This window comes from Schistocerca nitens, chromosome 2, assembly GCF_023898315.1.
Source record: "Schistocerca nitens isolate TAMUIC-IGC-003100 chromosome 2, iqSchNite1.1, whole genome shotgun sequence".
Lineage (NCBI taxonomy): Eukaryota > Metazoa > Arthropoda > Insecta > Orthoptera > Acrididae > Schistocerca > Schistocerca nitens.
Window position 1 is genome coordinate 294,740,475 of NC_064615.1, and position 21,854 is coordinate 294,762,328.

The following is a 21,854-nucleotide window of genomic DNA, read 5'->3' on the forward strand; positions in this document are numbered from 1 at the left end:
CGCTGGGTTGAACAACAGCCAAGAAAGGGTCCTTGGGACTGTCTACAACTGTATTTCGCAGCCTTGTAAATAGCCACATAAAACTAAGGAAGTTTTAGCCCGTGTGGCTACCATATTGCACTCAAGGACACTGGAGCTCGAAATTTTCGAACCTCATTATTGAGAGATACGCTGCTGAGATCGTTACAGCCCATATTAAATCCAACTGATTTCAGAATGCTCGAGAGGCTCTCCATAATCCTGGCTTTGCCCCTTGTGATTTAACAGATTACCAGGCTACCCTCAAATGGCAGTTTCGTCTGGATAAAAGACTCCTGTGTGTGTGTGTGTGTGTGTGTGTGTGTGTGTGTGTGTGCGCGTGCAGGAGACGACAGAGAGAGAGACTGCGCAAACCCGGCGGCAGAGCGTGAAGAAACGCCTCTGGAGGCTGACGGGGTCCACTGATTTAAGCCGATTTTTTTAAATGGTAAAGTACTTGGGATTGGCGATTGTACAAAGAAATTTTCCTTGAGACATTCGTAGTAGATATTTGTCCCGCATACTGGGTTCATTCACTGGAGACATCCTTTCACGAGCGCTGCAGTCAGAAGCGATTTATCCACGTAGCACTTGGTGCGGACCCCGTGCTGTCAGGAGACCTGCAGACGCCCTGTCAATTCTTCAGGGAAAAATTAGTTTTCAATTCAATATAATAACGATTATATGCGGCTGATTGTGCAGCATTTCTGAAGCACTGGAAATAATAGATGAGTGACATAAAATGTGTATATTTTCGAACGTTTGAAGAATACATTCAGCGTAATTCTATTATTTTAAAACAGAATTTACAAATTGGCACAAGAGTTTTATTATACGTTACCTTCCGCTGTGTATTATTAACGATCTTGGGTCACAATATTACCGACAGAAATTATTTGCTTTGCCAAGTCAACAATGAAAATCAATGCTGTTGCACCCTCGCACTAAACGACGTAGGCCACTGTACTGAACAACCGGACACCCAGCAGACTCCCAAGTCTGACAGCTATTCGTCTGAAATGACGTTGGTGGAAATCTTGCTCACTTAGCGGTGTTTTACGACACTCTTTTATGTCACTTTCACCAATTTTGAGTTCAGCCTTTACCGAATGTCGCAGCATAATATTTCAGTCTTCCGCCACTGACTGACCGAAGTGTCGCGATGTTTTACTACGCACAACAGAACTATGGAGAGCGATTTTACTTTTTGACGTGAGTCGTAGTAATTTATGACGAATCCCCAGACAACGCCTGCAGTGGTAGTTAACTGTCGCTGCTGCTTGTTCCTATTTCGAGCGATGGTAAAAATCTGGAACAGTAGTTACGCTGCCCTGAGTACTCGGTGAACACACGTGGTCACTCAGAGTACCAGTAAGTACGCAGCCTAAGTGCGTAGATGTCCAAAAAATTTATGAAACCACCTGTCCTATCCTCAAAAAGCATATTTATGTAATTTATGTACATCTGTATTCCGAGTTATTGACTTTCGTTATATAACCGTGACAATTCATTTACCATCGTGAAATGATACTTGGATGATTAAAATATTAAATGATGGCCTGGTAGTTTTAATGTCTTGACCAATGTCGATTATATTGCTCATACAGTCGATCAAAAACCAAGGCGCGAAGACTTCATTAGTGCTTAAATTAGGGAAATAAAATTTTATAACACTTTGTCTTTAGATGTTACACTCCTGGAAATTGAAATAAGAACACCGTGAATTCATTGTCCCAGGAAGGGAAAACTTTATTGACACATTCCTGGGGTCAGATACATCACATGATCACACTGACAGAACCACAGGCACATAGACACAGGCAACAGAGCATGCACAATGTCGGCACTAGTACAGTGTATATCCACCTTTCGCAGCAATGCAGGCTGCTATTCTCCCATGGAGACTTGCCATGCCATTTCCACCTGGCGCCTCAGTTGGACCAGCGTTCGTGCTGGACGTGCAGACCGCGTGAGACGACGCTTCATCCAATCCCAAACATGCTCAATGGGGGACAGATCCGGAGATCTTGCTGGCCAGGGTAGTTGACTTACACCTTCTAGAGCACGTTGGGTGGCACGGGATACATGCGGACGTGCATTGTCCTGTTGGAACAGCAAGTTCCCTTGCCGGTCTAGGAATGGTAGAACGATGGGTTCGATGACGGTTTGGATGTACCGTGCACTATTCAGTGTCTCCTCGACGATCACCAGTGGTGTACGGCCAGTGTAGGAGATCGCTCCTCACACCATGATGCCGGATGTTGGCCCTGTGTGCCTCGGTCGTATGCAGTCCTGATTGTGGCGCTCACCTGCACGGCGCCAAACACGCATACGACCATCATTGGCACCAAGGCAGAAGCGACTCTCATCGCTGAAGACGACACGTCTCCATTCGTCCCTCCATTCACGCCTGTCGCGACACCACTGGAGGCGGGCTGCACGATGTTGGGGCGTGAGCGGAAGACGGCCTAACGGTGTGCGGGACCGTAGCCCAGCTTCATGGAGACGGTTGCGAATGGTCCTCGCCGATACCCCAGGAGCAACAGTGTCCCTAATTTGCTGGGAAGTGGCGGTGCGGTCCCCTACGGCACTGCGTAGAATCCTACGGTCTTGGCGTGCATCCGTGCGTCGCTGCGGTCCGGTCCCAGGTCGACGGGCACGTGCACCTTCCGCCGACCACTGGCGACAACATCGATGTACTGTGGAGACCTCACGCCCCACGTGTTGAGCAATTCGGCGGTACGTCCACCCGGCCTACCGCAAGCCCACTATACGCCCTCGCTCAAAGTCCGTCAACTGCACATACGGTTCACGTCCACGCTGTCGCGGCATGCTACCAGTGTTAAAGACTGCGATGGAGCTCCGTATGCCACGGCAAACTGGCTGACACTGACGGCGGCGGTGCACAAATGCTACGCAGCTAGCGCCATTCGACGGCCAACACCGCGGTTCCTGGTGTGTCCGCTGTGCCGTGCGTGTGAACATTGCTTGTACAGCCCTCTCGCAGTGTCCGGAGCAAGTATGGTGGGTCTGACACACCGGTGTCAATGTGTTCTTTTTTCCATTTCCAGGAGTGTATATAGAGAGTGTAAAAAAAATTCGCATAAAAAATTTAAGTGTGCTGAGAGCAGATAAAAATAAGTAATTTTTATGTGAGAAAATGTCACAGGTGCACCGTTTCTCTGCTAGAGGCCCACGAAACTTTTGACGCTGGTGTTGTTCAGAGATAGTGTTGAAACTGCCATATGATTAATACTGTCTCAAGAGATGTTGGTGCCCCCCCCCCCCATGGATTTTTCTGTGTGTTTGTGTGTGGGTGTGGGGGGGGGGGGACGAAGTTTTTGGTGTACAATAGACATCGATAGGCACTCCAGAAGCACTGGCTGCCTGTTAGTCTGAAACTCCTGCCATTATTGTTTTGAGCGTGTTACACAATCACACGTAACTCCCCCCCCCCCCCCCTCGACTGTTTAATGAACAGAACACCCGTGTATAAAATAGCTTCTCATACCTGATTCCTTTCCAAATCAGTTAATATATTAAACATTACACATTAAGCACGTAAAGCATTTACGGGTGAAGCTACAAAACCGCAGCTGATAGTGTAATAGACAGAAGATTATACTCTTAATGACTGGATCACGACAGTTTTTTAAATTTGCTCAACAATCATATGAAGTCGGTACTGAAAATCAAATTGTCGTTGCCCCCTGAAAGCTGCAACTGCGATTGGGTGACTACTTTAGCCGTTAAATAATGTACACTCATGCTCATAAATTAAGGATAATTGCAAAAAGGTTCAAATGGCTCTGAGCACTATGCGACTTAGCTTCTGAGGTCATCAGTCGCCTAGAACTTAGAACTAATTAAACCTAACTAAGGACATCACGCACTTCCATGTCCGAGGCAGGATTCGAACCTGCGACCGTAGCGGTCGCTCGGCTCCAGACTGTAGCGCCTAGAACCGCACGGCCACTCCGGCCGGCGGATAATTGCAGAATGTGGTGCCACACAACTGGCGCTAATAGCATAGGCACATAGGGAACACACACAACACAGATCTGTAAGTCCACGGTATTGGTGATAGTTGAGAAAACCTTCCCGAAACACGTGTCAAAACGCCACCGTTTCCTGCGCATGTACCCCGACATCAATATGGGATATGATCACCATGCACACGTACACAGGCCGCACAACGGGTTAGCATACTCTGGATCAGGTAGTCGAGCAGCTGCTGAGGTATCGCCTGCCATTCTTGCACTAATGCCTGTCGGAGCTCCTAAAGTGTCGTAGGGGTTTCAAGACGTGCACAGCGATACGCCGACCGAGAGTATCCCAACGTGCTCAATGGGGTTTAGGTCTGGAGAACAGGCAAGCAACTCCATTCACCTGATATCTTCTGTTTCATCCATCAGGAGGAAGGTTGGACCCACTGCACCCCTGAAAAGGTGCAAAATGACGTCCCGACACATCTGTGTTACAGTTCCTCTGTCAAAGACATGCGGGGGTGTACGTGCACCAATCATAATCCCACCCCACTCCATCAAACTATGACCTCCATACAGGAGGACATTAAGAGGTTGGTATCTGGTTCCTGGTTCACGCCAGATGAAAATCCGGCGAGAATCACTGTTCCGACTATACCTGGACTCGTCCGTGAACATAACCTGGGACCACTGTTCCAATGACCATGTACTGTGTTATTTACGGGCTCTCCTGTGACCAGGGGTCAGTAGAATGCACCTTGCAGGTCTGTGGGCGAATAAACCATGTCTGTTCAGTCGTCCATAGACCGTGTGTCTGGAGACAACTGTTCCAGTGGCTGCGGTAAGGTCCCGAGCAAGGCTACCTGCAGTACAGCGTGGCCGTCTGCGGGCACTGATGGTGAGATATCGGTCTTCTTGTGGTGTTGTACGCCGGCCGGTGTGGCCGGGCGGTTCTAGGCGCATCAGTCTGGAACCGTGCGACCGCTACGGTCGCAGGTTCGAATCCTGCCTCGGGCATGGATGTGTGTGATGTCCTTAGTTTAGTTAGGTTTAAGTAGTTCTAAGTTATAGGGGACTGATGACCTCAGATGTTAAGTCCCATAGTGCTCAGAGCCATTTGAACCATTTTTTTTTTTTTTTTTTGGTGTTGTACACTGTGGACGTCCCGTACTGTAGCGCCTGGTCACGTTTCCTGTCTGCTGGAATCGCTGCCATAAACTTGAGATCACACTTTGTGGCACACGGAGGGCCCGTGCTACGACCTGCTGTGTTTGACCAGCCTCCAGTCGCCCTAGTACTCTACAGCTCATAACGTCATCAATATGTGTTCTTTGAGCAATTTTCAACACACAGTCACCATTAGCACATCTGCACACTTACTCGCTGCGCCGTACTCTGACATGAACCAACATACCTCTGCATATGTGGACTGCTGCCAGCGCCACCGTGCGACGACCGCAGGTCAAATGCAACGCATGGCCATACCCCGAGGTGATTTAAACCCGCAAACCGCCCACCAGAGCGTTGTTTCACCATGTATCAGCATTATCCTTAACTTATGAGCACGAGTGTAGATCAGCACGCAGGTGCCAGTTGCGCATTTAATGTAAACGGAGGGCATTTTCAGCACCATCTCAAATAATATCCATCACACGGCACAGCACACACTTGCTGTTCCTCCTCCGGTTTCTGGCGCCGAGGCTGAGGCGGCGGGCAGCGGCCGGCCGCAGACGCAGCCAGATCGCGCCCGTATCGATCCCGGCCTGGTCCCGTCCCGTCGCGTCTCGTCTGCTCCGGCCCATGCCGCGCTTCCGAACCCCGCGCCACGCACTCCGCCACCGACCGCGCTTCTTCCGCCGTCACTTTCCACATTTTCTACTCGGGTTTCCCCGGACACGGCTTCACCTCTCTACACTCATTCGCCCAACTTCCCATTCCGTGCTGCCTTACTTATTTCGAAAGGCAGACAAGGATAAATCTCCGCGGAACACGCTGAAGAAGTTCAGCGATGTCAGCACAGCCTGGGAAGTAAAGGGCTAGTTCGCTATTTCGTGCGTCCAAAGAGTTTTCAACAAAAACTGTGCAACCCAATTTTGCGAGAATCCCAGTGATAACGCACAACGTTACATTTTTTCTGGACTAGGGTCCTTCATCGACATATACACTTTCAAAAATTGACTATAACATGGGAAAATTGTGATTTAAACTCTGGAATTACTTCGTGTTAGATATAGCTCTCCCCAAACGGAAGTGACATTTGATGAAAATGTGATATCCGGCGAATTAATCGTGTACTTTTCAGAGCGATGCTGAAATAAAACTAGAATTAGGTTCCACAGACTTGGACAAGTCACAAGAAACCTAGGATTAATAAATTAGAAATGAAAGCGGCATTAACTCAGCTTATTGGTCCCGAAGTAAACGAGCAGGAATTTCAGTTTCATGTGTCAACTTACAGTCATAGTGCACTTTTGAAACTTAATAGGTATATTGGTTTATTACGATGACTCCGATATGAAATAGACAAATAATTCAAATTTACGTGCGCTTCATTATTATACCCAATACGTCGCTACGATTTCGATCATCAACTCACCAGCTAACCTGCTTATATCGACAGCAACAGGCACAAGAAACCAATTTTCATTGCACGCTCACACACATATCACAGTGCAGCAAGGTTAAAGATCAACCGTTTACACGCATTTAGTATGCAGGTACAGACGTGGCAGGAGAGCTTTGTTTCAATTGGAAATCAAATTATAACTGAAATTTTGATGAAGTATCGGTCTTTGAAACACAGCAAAGCTATTATCAAATCTTTCATCAAAGGCTCGGATCACGAATTCCTTGTGTCGGCGATCGTTTAGTGCGGGCAAGTCGGCTTCCTTTCGCCATAGTTGACAAAACGCGTCATTTTTATCTCCTCCCGTTATTGGGAGTATGTTTCTAATGGCGCCAATCTATCACTGTGGGCAACAAGCTGAACTGTCACGTCGTTTGTCCCCTGATGGTCTTTTCTGGGCTCAAATGTTATCTCAGTATTTCTCAGTCTCAGTTACCTCATATGTCATTCCTGTGACAAATTCATGGCTTCCCACGTCATCGGTTAAGGTTCGTATTAATAGTCCAAGCTGTTGGAGAGCTCGATCCCTGATTGGTTACACTGATTTTACTGGCACTTTATCCGAATTTCAGTTCTGGTAAAATATCATGCCAGACTGTGTCAAATGTCAGGTCTCGCCTTCGGCTCTCAAAGTGCCCTATGAATGAAATCAAGTGTCGGAGGGTTGCTATAGGTCCACACCTAGCCCAAAATATGGGTTTCCAGTTGGCGACTGCTGCAGGAGACAAAGGGAAAGTGCCCGAAGTGAAACTTCAAAGCCAACGGTATCGTGTAGAGTTTTGAGAAGTATGTAGGCTGTCAAATACACTGCTGCCGATTAAAATTGCAATGAAGGTAGCACGGAATAAACGGCGAACTGGCATTAAGTGTACTGCATGCTTGAATGTGGAAATTATTAGCGGCACACAAGGCCCCTAACAGTAACGCTATCTACATTCTGTATACAGGGAAAAATTTTGCAGCCGGTTTGTTACTCAGCAGTCGCACTGAATGTTGGCTGTTTGTCGGGGGGTCCTGTTACGCCTCGTGTAATAAGCGTAACGTCTACCAGGTGTCCGAATTCGACGCGGCAAAGCCGTGGAGTATCCACACTCTGGTTAGCCGTTCCACGGTATTGTTGTCCCCACGGCAGTCCTGTGAATATGGAACAGGTGGTTCCAGGAGGACCATCCTCCAACGCCATGCATGATCTAAACGACCCCACGTAACCAACGCCCGAGAGGACAGACGTGCAGGTTGGTACAGTCAGATCACGTACCCCAGATCAGGAAATTGGCTCGCTGGCAGCGAAGTGGACCGTCAGTATAGCGAGGCCGTCGTCGCGGCTTCCCTCGACGCGGGACACTGGCCGACTGGACACGGCAGTGACACCACATCGTCTTTTCAGGCGAATTGCGATGGACGTACGGGTATGCGGAGGTTACGAGGAGACAATAACAGACTGCATTCGTCATCGTCGGAAACCCCCCAGCACCTACCGCGACGATGGAGGATTCCACTGGGGACACATGGCGGTCGCTTTTGGTTCGCACCTCCGTTAATATGGCCAACAGCTGTTACATATCTAGCGTGCAATGGCCGTTGGCTCTGCCACGTGTCTGAGGTCTCCGTAACGTTAGCTTCGTAAAAGTAAACGGAAGAGGTCACGCTGTTCCACCTACGCCGATGCAGTGGATGTCGGACCGCTGCCCTGGACAGCACTCATCTGGTCACGGGCTGCCGAGAGACTGCCGTCCGAGCCGGGGGTTCCCGGAGCTCGAGATACGGACGGGTGTTGCATTGTTGCCGGTTCCACGCGACAGTTGCGCTAAATGCATACACTCGCTTTGCGCTTGAAGAAACCGTGTGCACCGCAAATTATGTATCTCGTTTGTTTGTGCAGAATTTGTCGCTTACTACTACCATCAGCCGCAACAAATGGAATAAAAATTCACTAAATAACTCGTTACGATGACGTTTAATGCTCGCACTGATTGCGACATTCACAACATAGCGCTGGAAACACTACTGAATGCTCTTTGGCTGTCGGAGAATGCGTGACGTATATGTCCAAAACAAGCCTAAACTAGACCGCCATGTGACTCCGACTACAGTACAGAAGCACTCGCCAGCCACTCCGTCTGGTGAACTCTCTCATAAAGCTGAAGCAGCGTGGAATGATGTAGACCTGCCCCAGGCTATCCACTTCGGCTCGATGCCCAGTCGGGTCAGAACAATTGCTGCTGGCAAGGGTGGCAGCTCTGCGTTCCAAGTTTTGTATCCCGTACATCAAGGAATCATAAATTTACTGCGTACGCACAATAAGCAAAATTTCGTGCTCCCCGGTGTTGCGATTTTAATGGGCAGCAGTGTAGCTGTTACAGATTTACGAAATGAGAAGTTGTGTCAAGTCACGTCAGTGACGCTTCGCTTCCTAGTGGCACCGTGCACTAGCAGCGGCGCGGCCAGTTTTAAATACGGCACGCGGGACGCGACGCGAGGGCGCACGCAACGCGGTCATCAGGGAGGAAGAGAGCCACGACGCGCCGCTGCTCAATAATGGAACGACGACGCTGCTAATTAAAGTATCGTCCCGGGCGGAACGAAACTTCTTTTTTAAAAAAAGAATCTGTGATTATTGAATAATGAGTGTCAACGTGGAGGGAGACTTGCCGGCGCAGACCGAATAATAGATAAGGCGAGCTGGCCGCAGGACAAAAGCGGAAGGTTTGGTGCAAGAGGGGCGGGCGGGCCGCGCGGCCGGCGGCAGCGCACGAGGCACGCGACTGCCCGCGCCGCGCCGCGCCGCTCCCCACAGGTGCGCCGCTCCCGCCCGCTCACCGGCTCCAGCATCACCAGACAACGCACGGGGAACGTGCACAGTAGCGCCATGTCCGGACGTTTAAAACCCCGTAATGGATCGGCAAACGGACCACTGGAAGTTAGGATAATAGTAGAGTACTGTCCGACTATCTGGGATCCTCATCAGGTCGGATTAAAGGGAGACACCGAATCGATTCAGTGGTGTTCAGCTAGACTTCTTACCAATGGTTCCGATCAGCTGCATGTATTACTCAGATGGTTTGTGAACTCAAATGATAATCCCTGAACGGACGACGTGCTCTTTTCGCAAGGCACCGGCATTTGAGGCCGACTGCAGAATGATTCTACTGCCGCCGTACGGGTCATGAAGATGGAAGAAAATAGCGCTCCTACGGAGACTTTTAGACACTCGTTTTTCCTTCGCTCTATTTGCGAGTGGAACATGAAAAGTTCAAATGGTTCTGAGCACTATGGGACTTAACATCTGAGGTCATCAGTCCCCTAGAACTTAGAAGTACTTACACCTAACTAACCTAAGGACATCACAAACATCCATGCCCGAGGCAGGATTCGAACCTGCGACCGTAGCAGTCGCGCGGTTCCGGACTGCGCGAACATGAAAGGAAATCAGTAATAGTGGTACACGGTACTCTCCGCCAAGCACCGTACGGTAGTTTCCGGATTATTAATTAAGTTCTACGTAATACTACAGTGGTAGCTGATTGGTCCCACAGTCTTTCTTCTACATCTACACGATTCCTCTGCAACTCACAGGATTGATCGAACCATCTTCCAGCTATTTCTCTACCGTTCCACACAAGAAGAACGCGCGTGAAAAACAAACGCTTAATTCTTTCCGTGAGAGCTCTGATTTCTATTATTTCATTACTAATACTGTAAGGCCGGCCGCGGTGGTCTAGCGGTTCTGGCGCTGCAGTCCGGAACCGCGGGACTGCTACGGTCGCAGGTTCGAATCCTGCCTCGGGCATGGGTGTGTGTGATGTCCTTAGGTTAGTTAGGTTTAAGTAGTTCTAAGTTCTAGGGGACTTATGACCTAAGATGTTGAGTCCCATAGTGCTCAGAGCCATTTGAGCCAATACTGTAAGGACTGAGGAGGTTCTGTGCTGAATTTACGAGGAATGGAATATACGGAAAACACTGACAATAAGAAGGGGCAGGGTGAGAGGGCATCTGTTAAGACCTCAGGGAATAACTTCCATGTAGAGGGTAAAACCTTTACTGGAATACAGAGACTGGGATACAGGTACATGCAGGAAATAATGAGGACGTAGGATGCAACTGCTAATCTGAGGTAAAAGGGTTCGTATAGGAGAGGAATTCGTGGCGGGCCGCATCAAACCACTCAGAAAACTCGCCCTATGTAGGTGGGCGCCAACAAAATACTTTCACACTCTGAGGAGAATATTGGTGATTTAAATTTCTTGAGACGATCCTGCCGCAACAAATATGCCTGTATTTTAATGACTGCCACCCCAGTTCGCATATCATATCCCTAACGCTCACTCGGCCTATTTCCTCGTAATACAAACGAGCTACCCTTCTTCGAACATTTTCAATGTCCTCCGTCAATCCCATCTGATGGCCAGATCACATACTGGACATAGCACTCTGGCACTCTAGCAGAAAAAGGAGAGGCGCAGTGTGCAGGCAGTCTCTTTAGAACACCTGTTGTGTTTCTTGAGTGTTCGCCAATAAATCGAAGTCTTTGGTTTGCTTCCTCCACAACAATATCTATGAGTTCGTTCTATTTTAAGTTATTCGTAATTGTAATTCCCAGTAATTATAATTCCTACATATTTAGTAGAATTTACGGCAGTCAGATTTGTGTGATTTATCGTGTAACCTAAATTCAGCGGACTCTCTTACCCACGTTAATGACTTCACATTTTTCATTGTTTAGAGTCAATTGTCATTTTACCCACCATACAGATATCTTGTCTAAATCAGCAGGGATTCTCTAAATTTATGGAACAGGATTCCGCGAGAAGAACATCCACTCCCTTCCAATATTCCCCTGAAATTCCCTGAGTACCTTACCTGCTATTTTTAACTGTAACGATCCTAGCAACTAAACTCTAATAATTATTTTTCGGTTTATGCTCTCATGCTTATTTGGCAAGGACTCCACACGCTGGAATTGAAACTCTTAAAATTGGTCGCACTAGCGTCAGAACTCTTGAATTAGTCGCAATAGGTTCTTGTGTGCGATTTCTCCTTTACAGATGCACAACACCTTCCTAGAATCCTTCCATCCAAATCGGTTTCCTGAATACTGATTCTGATAATGTGTCAATTTTTCGAACACCGCATAGTATTGCCCCTAAATATTTATATTGTGTGAGGTGATCAGGTGTTCACCAATGTTTTGTAATCATACACTATCTGGTTCTCTCTATTTGTGGCGGGCACTCCCTTGCCTTTTTTTATATAAAAAAAGGACATCTATCCATTAAACCAAGTTGAAACTTTGGCCAAGTCTTTCTGTATTTCTTTACGATCGTCCAACAATGATACCATCCTTAGATAACGATATCGTCGGCCAACAATCTTGTAGTACTGCTGATCGTGCCCGAAAAATCATTCATATTTCCTGAGGACATTACAGGGTTGTTAGGTTTCCTCGAGCCACAACCCGTTTCGTTTCTCTTCAACATCTGCCGTCGACTACAACGCGTGAAGATACTCTGCACGATCAAATGGTTCAAATGACTCTGAGCACTATGGGACTTAACTTCTGAGGTCATCAGACCCCAAAACTTAGAACTACTTAAACCTAACTAACCTAAGGACATCACACACATCCATGCCCGAGGCAGGATTCCAACCTGCGACCGTAGCGGTCGCGCGGTTCCAGGCTGTAGCGCCTAGAACCGCTCGACCACACCGGCCGGCTCTGTACGATCGTATCTTGATAATTTCCCGGCAATGGGTACAGTGTTGAACGTCTATAGAAAACTGACAAAGATGCAATCTACCTTTCTAACTTCAGCTGTCAACACCTGCAGTGCAGTTTAAAAAATCGTGGAAGATAAACACGGGATGGTCGGGCCAGCATTTAAATCCTGCTTTTCAAACTTACAAGAATCTGTTGCACCTTGTGACGTGATTATGCACAAGAAAGCAGTTTGCGCAATGTTTAGGGAACGTAACAAGACTTGCAAATATTCGCCGGTGTCTGCGGCGCTGCCAGACAACGCCGTTCTGGGGGCAGCGGCGTCGGCCACGTTATCGACAAAGCGTCCGACTCGAGCGGCAAACAGATCGCGCGCAGCCCGGCTGGACCCCTTTCCTTGGCTGGTCCGGCCCCTCGCGTAGCCATGGCAACGGGATCCGCCATCGGCCAATCACAGCCGGCGCGCTCCGTCTCTGTCTGCGTGGCGCCGCGCGGCGTCGGCGTCGCTGCCGGCCGCCCCCTCGCATAAAAATGTGGCCGGCCCAGGCGGGGGTGGCGTTCGCCATGACGGCCGCCCCGTTGTATCAAAATGTCGCTACGTACCACGACAGTCTACCTCAGGGAAACATCTCCGTATGGATGACGTCGTTTTGGTTTAAAATCTGTTCGTAACAACAAGTTGCAAGCCGACGAACTCTCGTTCGAACATGGCGCTCTTCCAGCAGGTTTAAACACAAATTAGCGGACGCAAAACGGTTACACGTCTATAACTCAGGTGACTTTAGTAAGTACATACTTCAAAGCAAAGAAGTACTACCCGGCCCCTCCCGTTTACGCTTACGAGAAGGGGAGACGAGATGGAAATCTTACAGGAGGAGCGCCGTCACAAGCTAAGACAATACGCCAGTAACTCGCAGAACGCGATAATTAAAATTTACCATTGACAATACTCCTCATAATCTTCGTAACATTTACAGTGAAGCGACAAAAGCCATGGGATAATGGTAAGCACACAGATAGGTGGCGGTACTATCGCAAACACAAGGTATAAAAGAGCAGTGCATTGGCGGAAGTGTCATTTGTACCCAGGTGATTCACGTGAAATAGATTCCCCACGTGATTATAGTCGCACGACGGGAATTAACAGACTCCGAACGCGGAATGGTAGCTGGAGCTAGCTGCATGAGGCATTGCATTTCGAAAATCGTTAGGGATTTCTATGTTCCAGATCCACAGTGTCAAGAGTGTCCCGAGAATACCGAATTTCAGGCGCTACCTCTCCCCAAGAAAAACGCAGTGGCCAGCGACCTTCATTTAACGACCGAGACAGCGACGTTTGCGTAAAGTTGTCAGTGCTAACACACGAGCAACAATGCGTCAAATAACTGTAGAAATCAATGTGGGATGTACGAAGAAAGGACAGGACAGTGCGTCGAAATTTGGCATTTATGGGCCACGGGAGCAGTCGACCGACGCCAATGCCTTTGCTAAAAGCACGACATCGACTGCAGCTCCTCTCCTGGGCTCGTGAGCATATCGGTTGGACCCTAGACGACTGGAAAACCGTGGCCTAGTCAGATGAGTATTGATGTCAATTGGTGAGAGCTGATAGTAGGGTTCCAGTGCGAAGCCGACTCCACGAGGCCACGGACACAGGTTGCCAACGAAGTACTGTACAAGCTGGTGCTGGCTCGATAATGACGTGCGTTACGTATATGGAATGGACTGGGTCGTCTGGTCCAACTGAATCGATCTCTGACTGGGAATGGTTAAGTTCGCCTCCTTGGACACCATCTGCAGCCATTCATGGATATCATGTTCCCAAACAACGATGGAATTTTTATGGATGACAATGTGTCGTGTCACCGGGCCACAGTTGTTTGCGATTGGTTTGAAGAATATTCTGGACGATTCGAGCGAATGGTTTGGCCACCTAGATCGCCCGACGTGAATCCAAAGGAACATTTATAGGACATAACTGAGAGGTTGGTTCGAGCACAAAATCCTGCACCGGCAGCACTTTCGCAGTTATGGACAGATATATAGAGGCAGCATGGCTCAGTATTTCTGCCTAGACTTCCAAAGTCTTGTCAAGTTCATGCCACGTCGAGTTGCTGTACCCGGCAATAGTCTCAGTACATTCGCTATGTAATTTCTACGACTGCATATTTCCTCTGAATAAAACATGTCGCTCTAATTCTAATACTTCGTTTTTACATAAAAATTAAAATGTAGAATGCCTTTTTGTTAAAGCTACGCTATCTCGTATTGTGGCACCTTTTAAAACCAAATTCCGCAGACAGAATATTTGTTGTTGGTTACTTAGGTAACCTGTAAGTCCGATTTTGCGCAACAAAAGCTGTGGAGTTTTCGCAAAGCTGTCATTTCTTTGTACTGTTCATAACATCGCAGAAAATGCTGCATAATAACATATCTATCTACATCGTACCAGACTGTTGAAGCCCACACCACTCTGGATTTCGTCCTTGCTGCCGTAATTTGCTCGTACATCAACCTACTCATTTCCAACATTTTCTGTAGCACGTTCCGTCACTCTTTCCCTTCCGTACCGTCACTCCACTACTCCCCATCATCTATAAAACTGTCGACGCCTACAGCACGCCGACACCGCTGTCCGCAAATGCATTTTTCGTGCTTTCACTGTGAGGCGGCAAGCGCGCACCACTTTGAGAACACAAAGGTGGCTGTGCCTAGTCACGCGACCAGAGTTTGTTCCCGCTACATTCAGCTCTACGTGGGGTAGCACAAATCTAACGTTTTGGCTCAAATGGCTCTGAGCACTATGGGACTTAACTTCTAAGGTCATCAGTCCCCTAGAACTTAGAACTACTTAAACCTAACTAACCTAAGGACATCACACACATCCATGCCCAAGGCAGGATTCGAACCTGCGACCGTAGCGGCCGCGCGGTTCCAGACTGTAGCGCCTTTAACCGCTTGGCCACCACGGCCGGCTAACGCTTTGGTTTCAACAAGATTACTTCCAGTACCACGCCACGTAACTTACTATGTAAACTGACACCCCTTGCACAGTCTTACTCGACAAATTTAGATAGTTACACCTGGCAATTTTCCGGGGTGTTACGATACTGTTTATGACCCATTTTGTTTAAAATCAATACTGGCACAATTTCTAATTTGAGTAGCGCACACACGCACACACACACACACACACACACACACACACACACACACACACACACACACACACAATCAATTCGCTGAACAATATAATCTCCGCACAGTATCAGATCCGTAACTATGAATATGAAACGTCCGAGTACTACTTCTGTGGAAAAACAAAGTGTACTTCTCAGCTAACCGCGAAGGCAGAGATAGAAAAAGGTAAGAGCGATGCAAAACATCCGAAACAAAAGGACGAACACTCGGAGAAAAGCGTTTACTCCCGTCGTCGAAAGAAGGAGCGGATGTATTCACTCACCAAACCGCCGAGCAGGGCGTGAAATGAAAGGGGGCAACTGGGTGGCGCGGAATCTAATGCGGATTGTCAGCGGCTGTTATTTCGAGGCGCCCCGCTCTTAGGAAATCATTCCGGCGGCGTTACAGTCTGTGAGCACGCAAGAGCGCGCGAGCCTCCGCTTGCGGAATAAAAGGACGGGTTCGCCGAACTAGGCGGCAAAGGAGGCGTCGCAGCGCGGAGAATGGAGGGCGGCACCGGAGGCGTGGCTGCGTGCGTAAAGCACCGCGACCTGCCAGCAACGGGTCTACTCGGCAAAATAATTTGTCAAAACGAAGCGGAAAGGCTCGCGCACGAGGCAAAGCGCTTCCCTCGCCGCTTTTGTCAGCGACGTGCATCTACCTCCAGCAGTGTTCTACATACCGACATCTCAGCTGAATGTGTTTCCGGTACAGGAAAGGAGAGATTCTAATGCTGCTTCGGGTAAGGACGGCATTCGAAAAGAATCTTAAAATTTTCGCTCAGATTCCTCGTGATTCGAACTCTCTTGGGCGCCTTCCGAGTTCGTCTAGATACTTCGTAGGGATAAACCCGACTTCCGTCCGATACCGAGCAAGCAGAGCAATGTCTGACAATTGATTCAGAAATCCAAGATCGACCAATCGTCAGAAATGGCATTTGCCGTAATGAGCTTAAAGATGGTGGCGCACGAAAAAGCGGCCCCAAGAACTAGATTGCTCAGTGTCGCCCGCCAGTTGTCATCAATTCAGTAAATATAGACGCTTGCATTAGCTTATCTGTTATTCCTTTATTGTCTAATTATTACATATGTATCTATCTGTTGCAGTGTCTGCTCGTAGCAGGCAACAGTTCGTGCGTAACTGGCGACCAGTCTGTGCTCGGGACCGGTTTCTCGTGCGCCAACCTTTGGTTTCAATTTCGAGAAACAAAGCCAACTGCGCGAATCACTGAACAGTGCGTTACTCCACTTCCTATTCCATTCGCATACGGAGCAAGGAAGAAACGAATTGACTGACTGTGCGATTCCTTCAAGTTAATCATTCTCACTTTTTCTGCGTGATTCTCGCGCGAAACATACGACGCAGTCAGCACAGATGATACACAGTGTGTTTAAATAGTGATTTCGTAAATTTCGCCATGGGAAGAAAGTTGTGAGCCTCGCAAGTGTTCTCGTTTAAATTGCGTTCATCTCCGTGGCGCTTTTACAGAGATGTTGGATGCAGCAGGGATGCCCCTGCCAATCTCGTAATACCGCTCCGCCACACTGAGCTGTAAGCAGGTGCATAAGTCGAGCAACTGCACTCACCCAGACAGGTCCGTATACCCGAGCCCTGTCCACGGCCGGAGCCCCCACCCCCCACCCCTCTCCCCGACATCGCGAGTGCGTAAATTAGCGAGCACGCGGAGGAACCGAACAGAGACAAGGAAAACCCTTTCAAAGCCTTTATTGTTTCTCTCTTCAGTTTCTAGTAATTCCGCGTTAATTAATTTTATTAAAGACTGTCTAGCCTCGCAGAGACGAAAGCGAGAAGAATATAAGCATCATATCCTTTAGCTGCGAAGGCAGTGCAATGACGGAAAACAAAGATACACGGAATTCGATTGAAACGTGGAGCGAGGTCCGGACGAATTATTCATTGTGTTGGCAGTAATTAGCAGCAGAAGCAGGAAACGCTGGCCCGGGCGTGTTCTGAACCTTTTGTTCGAGACAGTGCAGGTGTTGCACAGTGGCTGGCTGCCTGTTCGCGATATGCAGGTCGCTGATCTCCAGAGCCGGCTCCAGCGTGCAACGTACTGCCTTTTTCGCTGGTCGGCAGACCACGATAAACCAATCGTGCGCTGCTATAATTATAGTTTTGCTTCGTCATCTCTCGGGTTTGCTTTCATCCTTAAGAGTTCATGTAATCGAGAAGCTTTCATAAAAGTGCGGACCAAGAAGTGCTGTTGTCGAATGTTCTGGATGGAAGGGAAAACAACGTACGGTATTTTGGGCGCAGAGTGACGAAAATAACGATAGTGAAGTTTACAGTGAAGGCTGGAATTTCTGTGTAAGTTATCTATATTACATGGCAAAGATGACCGTATTATGAAAAGCTGTTGTACATACACGTGTCTGTGTCAAAAGTAATGGCGCAACTTGTATTTAGCTGCGGCTTATATTCCGACCAGTACCGCAGTATAAAGAAACGAAGTATAAAAGTTTTAGAAGGGTCGTTCAACAAGTAATGGCCCACATATTTTTTTCTCAGAACATGTTTATTGTTAAGAGTCAGAATTTGGTAACAACATATCTTGCCCATGTCCTATTTTTCTACGTAGTCTCCATCACGTTCTATGGCCGTACGTCAACATTATGGAAGAGCATATATTACCTGCTGGTAAATGCTCTTCTCCTTGTAGGCGTAGCCATGTTTTCACGGCATAACTGATACTCTCTTCATCGTCAAAGTGTGTTCCCCGTACAGAATCTTTAAGCGGCCCAAACAAATGTAAATCCGAGGGTGCCAGGTCTGGACTGTACGGTGGATGACGCAACGATGTCCAACCCAATTTGGCGATGGGTTCCCGGGTTCTTAAGACTTGTGTGTGGGCGTGCATTATCGTGTTGGAGCAAGATTTCTGCTGGATTCTTGTCCGATCGAACACGTAGGAAACGGGTTATTTGAGTTTATTCGGAGTCTTCACGTATGCCTCTGAATTGATGGTTCACCGTCTCGGCATCACATCCACGAGAATGATGCCATCACAATCCCAGAAGATTGTCACCACGACTTTTCCGGCAGATGGGGTTGTCTCGAATTTCTTCTTTTGTGGTGAATGAGGATGATGCTACTCCAGGGAATGCCTTTATGTTTCCGGCGCAAAATGGTGCACCCAGCTTTCGTCCCCCGTAACGATCCGTGACAGAAAGGCCTCTCCGTCCGTCTCAAAACGCTCCAACAATTCAGATGGAATGGCCTTTCTTTGGATCTTGTGGTCCGCTGTGAGCATTCGTGGAACCCATCGTGAGCACCTCTTGGAATATCCAAGAGTCTCGACCACTGCAGACGCACTTCCTATTCTGACCGACAACTGTAGAGCCAATTGTCGAGTTGTGATGTGCCGGTCGGTACGAATAATGGCATTCGCAAGATTCAGCATGTCTGGAACAGTGGCTGTGCCGCGACGTCCCGAGACTGGCTGATAGTGGAGCTCTGTTTCTGCATTTCCTGAGGCTGTAACTTTACCCATCGACCAACTGTACTCCTATAAACTGCAGCATTCGTAAAGTACACCCGAGCATGTAGTTTACGAATGTCCCCTCTTCAATGATATCGCAAACACTCTACGAGACAGACTACCCAACCGTGACACATACCAACTACTCAGACGAGATGAAACTTTTCAGACTTTAAACACCTTGGCAAACGAGGTATCTCGAAAAGTTCTAATTGACTATTTAGGAGAGATGCACTAAAATGACAAAAACCACCGATTGCGTCCAAGAGCCCTACTTCCATGCCGCCTGTGCGTGGACTGGCCGACTACATCTAAGTTGGAATCCGCCACGTGCAGGACTAGGGGGAGTGGGGAACAACCACCGATTGTGACACACACCAGATTAGACGTAGGATAAGTTAGTATGTAGGACTTAGTTATAGGAAATTAAGATAGGGACTGCAGCGAATTTAACATCGAGGCCTGCCCAGTGCCAGGGGCATGCTCTTCGGGTTTAGCTCGAAGAGCAAGGCGCGTGAAAGTAGGTTTATATATCTTCACTGGCACACATGTGACGCTGCAGAATACATATACCAATTAAATAGTTATAGGAATTAGGTATAAACAGTATATGTAGATATTGGATGCCCATTGTTTACTAACAACTGTAGCTCACTTACTAAAACTAAACTAGCTGCAAAATTTAATATAAATGTATAACTGTTAGGACCCACTAATGGATTGAGGAAGTGGGTTAATTTGTATAAATATAATGGTTTATTAATAAAAAAAAACTGCAGCATCGCCGTACACCGCACACAAACGTCTATGGATGTTCACCACGGTTTCTTTTTCTGCACACAAGAATTCAATAACACGCTGCTGTAACTTGAGTCGTTTGTAGACGCCATTTTGTCTGCCATCTGACAGAACGGTTCGAAACTTCACCGGCGCGCAGAACAAACATCAAATGTGAAGCACCAACAAGGACGTTTGTCCATGTACAGTAATGGCTTTTTAAAAACAAGTGGGCCATTACTTATTGAACGACCCTCGTATATTCTACTTTGTGTGTGGTTTCGCGTGATTGCCAGAGACAGGAATGCGGTTGTGTGGTACGCACCGGTGGTTGTGGTCGGCGGCGGCGAGCTCCTGCTTGGGCCCCGGCGTGACGATGGCGGGGTGCGACGCGAGCGAGTGCGGGTGCGAGTGGGGGCTGAGGCCGGGGTGCGCCGGCAGCAGGCCCGTCGGCGAGAACCTGTAGAAGTCGCTGCAACACAGAGGCAAGCCCACTGTACAGGCACACTGGTGTAGTTCAACACAGTGCAGCAAGACAAAAACTACATGAAAACAAACTACAAACTACGGCGGTCAACATGTAAACGTCACTACAGATATTCGGATTTAAGTTATGACATGTTCGATGTGCCTGCCATCATTGGCGACGATGTTGCGCAGACGAATAGCGAAATTCTGATGAAATGCTGGAACAAAGATACTGTCAATGACCTCCTGAATGGCTGTTTTTAGCTCAGCAATGGTTTTGGGGTTATTTCTGTACGCCTTGTCCTTCCAATTAGCCCCACACAAAGGATTCGCATGTGTTCAGATCCGGAGAATATGGCGCCAAATCGGGGTCCATGACGGTGGTCTCTGGGTACACCAGAGCCAGAATGCGGTCCCCAGAGTGCTCCTCCAGCACATCGAACAATCTCATGCTTCGATGGGGTCGGGCTCCGTCTTGCGTGAATCAAATCTTGTCGAAATCAGGGTCACTTTGGATAATGAGGATGAAATCATCTTCCAAAACCTTCACGTACCGTTCGGTAGTCACTGTGCCATCAAGGAATATCGCACCGATTATACCGTGACTGGCCATTGCCTACCACACAGTCACAGGGACTTCTCGATCGCGAAATGCCTATTCTCAATCCCATGAATGCGTCAATTTTGCTTATTGATGAACCCATCCAAATGGAGGTGGGCTCCGTTGCTAAACTTTCTAAACCAAACCGTAAATGCGCATACTAAATCTCATCATGCCCCCGCGGTCAACGGTGCAATTTGAACGTCCTAACGCTAACCGTTCAGAAGTTATGACGATTTTATTTCATATAGTTCAATAATTGTCACCTTGTATATTAGACAGTTCTTCCTGGAGGTAGAAATAAAACTACTTGTTGCCAGCATTTGGTGCACGCAGAGATAAGTGATCACACTAATCCTTGCGAAATTAGTGGTTAATTCCTTCCTCCGCAGGACCCTTCAATTACTTTTCGAAACATCCGCCGCGTTCCTGTCACCTGTTCCAACTGTCTATACATCGAAGGAAGCTTAAAAGGTCAAGAGTTCACATCGAGCAGCTTCTAAATTCTAACAGACGTCGAAATCTAGTACAACGCACTGAACCACAACCCCTACAAATGACACGAAAAACGTCTTCTTCCAACACACTCAATAACTGAATAGGAGTATTGAGAAACCCCCTTATGTTAAAAAAAAAACAACTTTTCATGAGATTAAAAAAACAGGCCTTAAAATTACGCCGAAATTCCCGTTTTCTTTTCATTTTTCGTTAAAATTAATGTATAGGGAAGGCAATTGAACACGTTTTCTTGACGTCAAATTAAAATTTAATAAGTTAACATATGGGCTTCCTCAATATTTTGTAATAAACAAGCATTACTTAACTCGTACTTTATTACTAACGGACAAAAATCAAACAAAATATGCCAATTCTCCATTCTTTTTGGAATTATACTCCACATACTGTTCATTCTTTAACACATGGTAGCCACTTGTTTATGTCAGTAGAGAAGTTATGGATGATTTCTTCTTTTGCTAGAATGA

At 47.7% G+C, this 21,854-nt stretch overlaps 1 protein-coding gene across 1 annotated transcript in view; it reads right to left on the minus strand.

Annotated features, from left to right (window-relative positions):
- LOC126234994 (uncharacterized) overlaps window positions 1-21,854 on the minus strand; it is a 149,268-nt gene that overhangs the window by 25,897 nt on the left and 101,517 nt on the right. Inside the window, exon 7 of the mRNA XM_049943731.1 lies at window positions 20,128-20,274. Coding sequence (XP_049799688.1) covers window positions 20,128-20,274 — 147 coding nt within the window. The remainder of the gene's footprint in view (window positions 1-20,127; window positions 20,275-21,854) is intronic.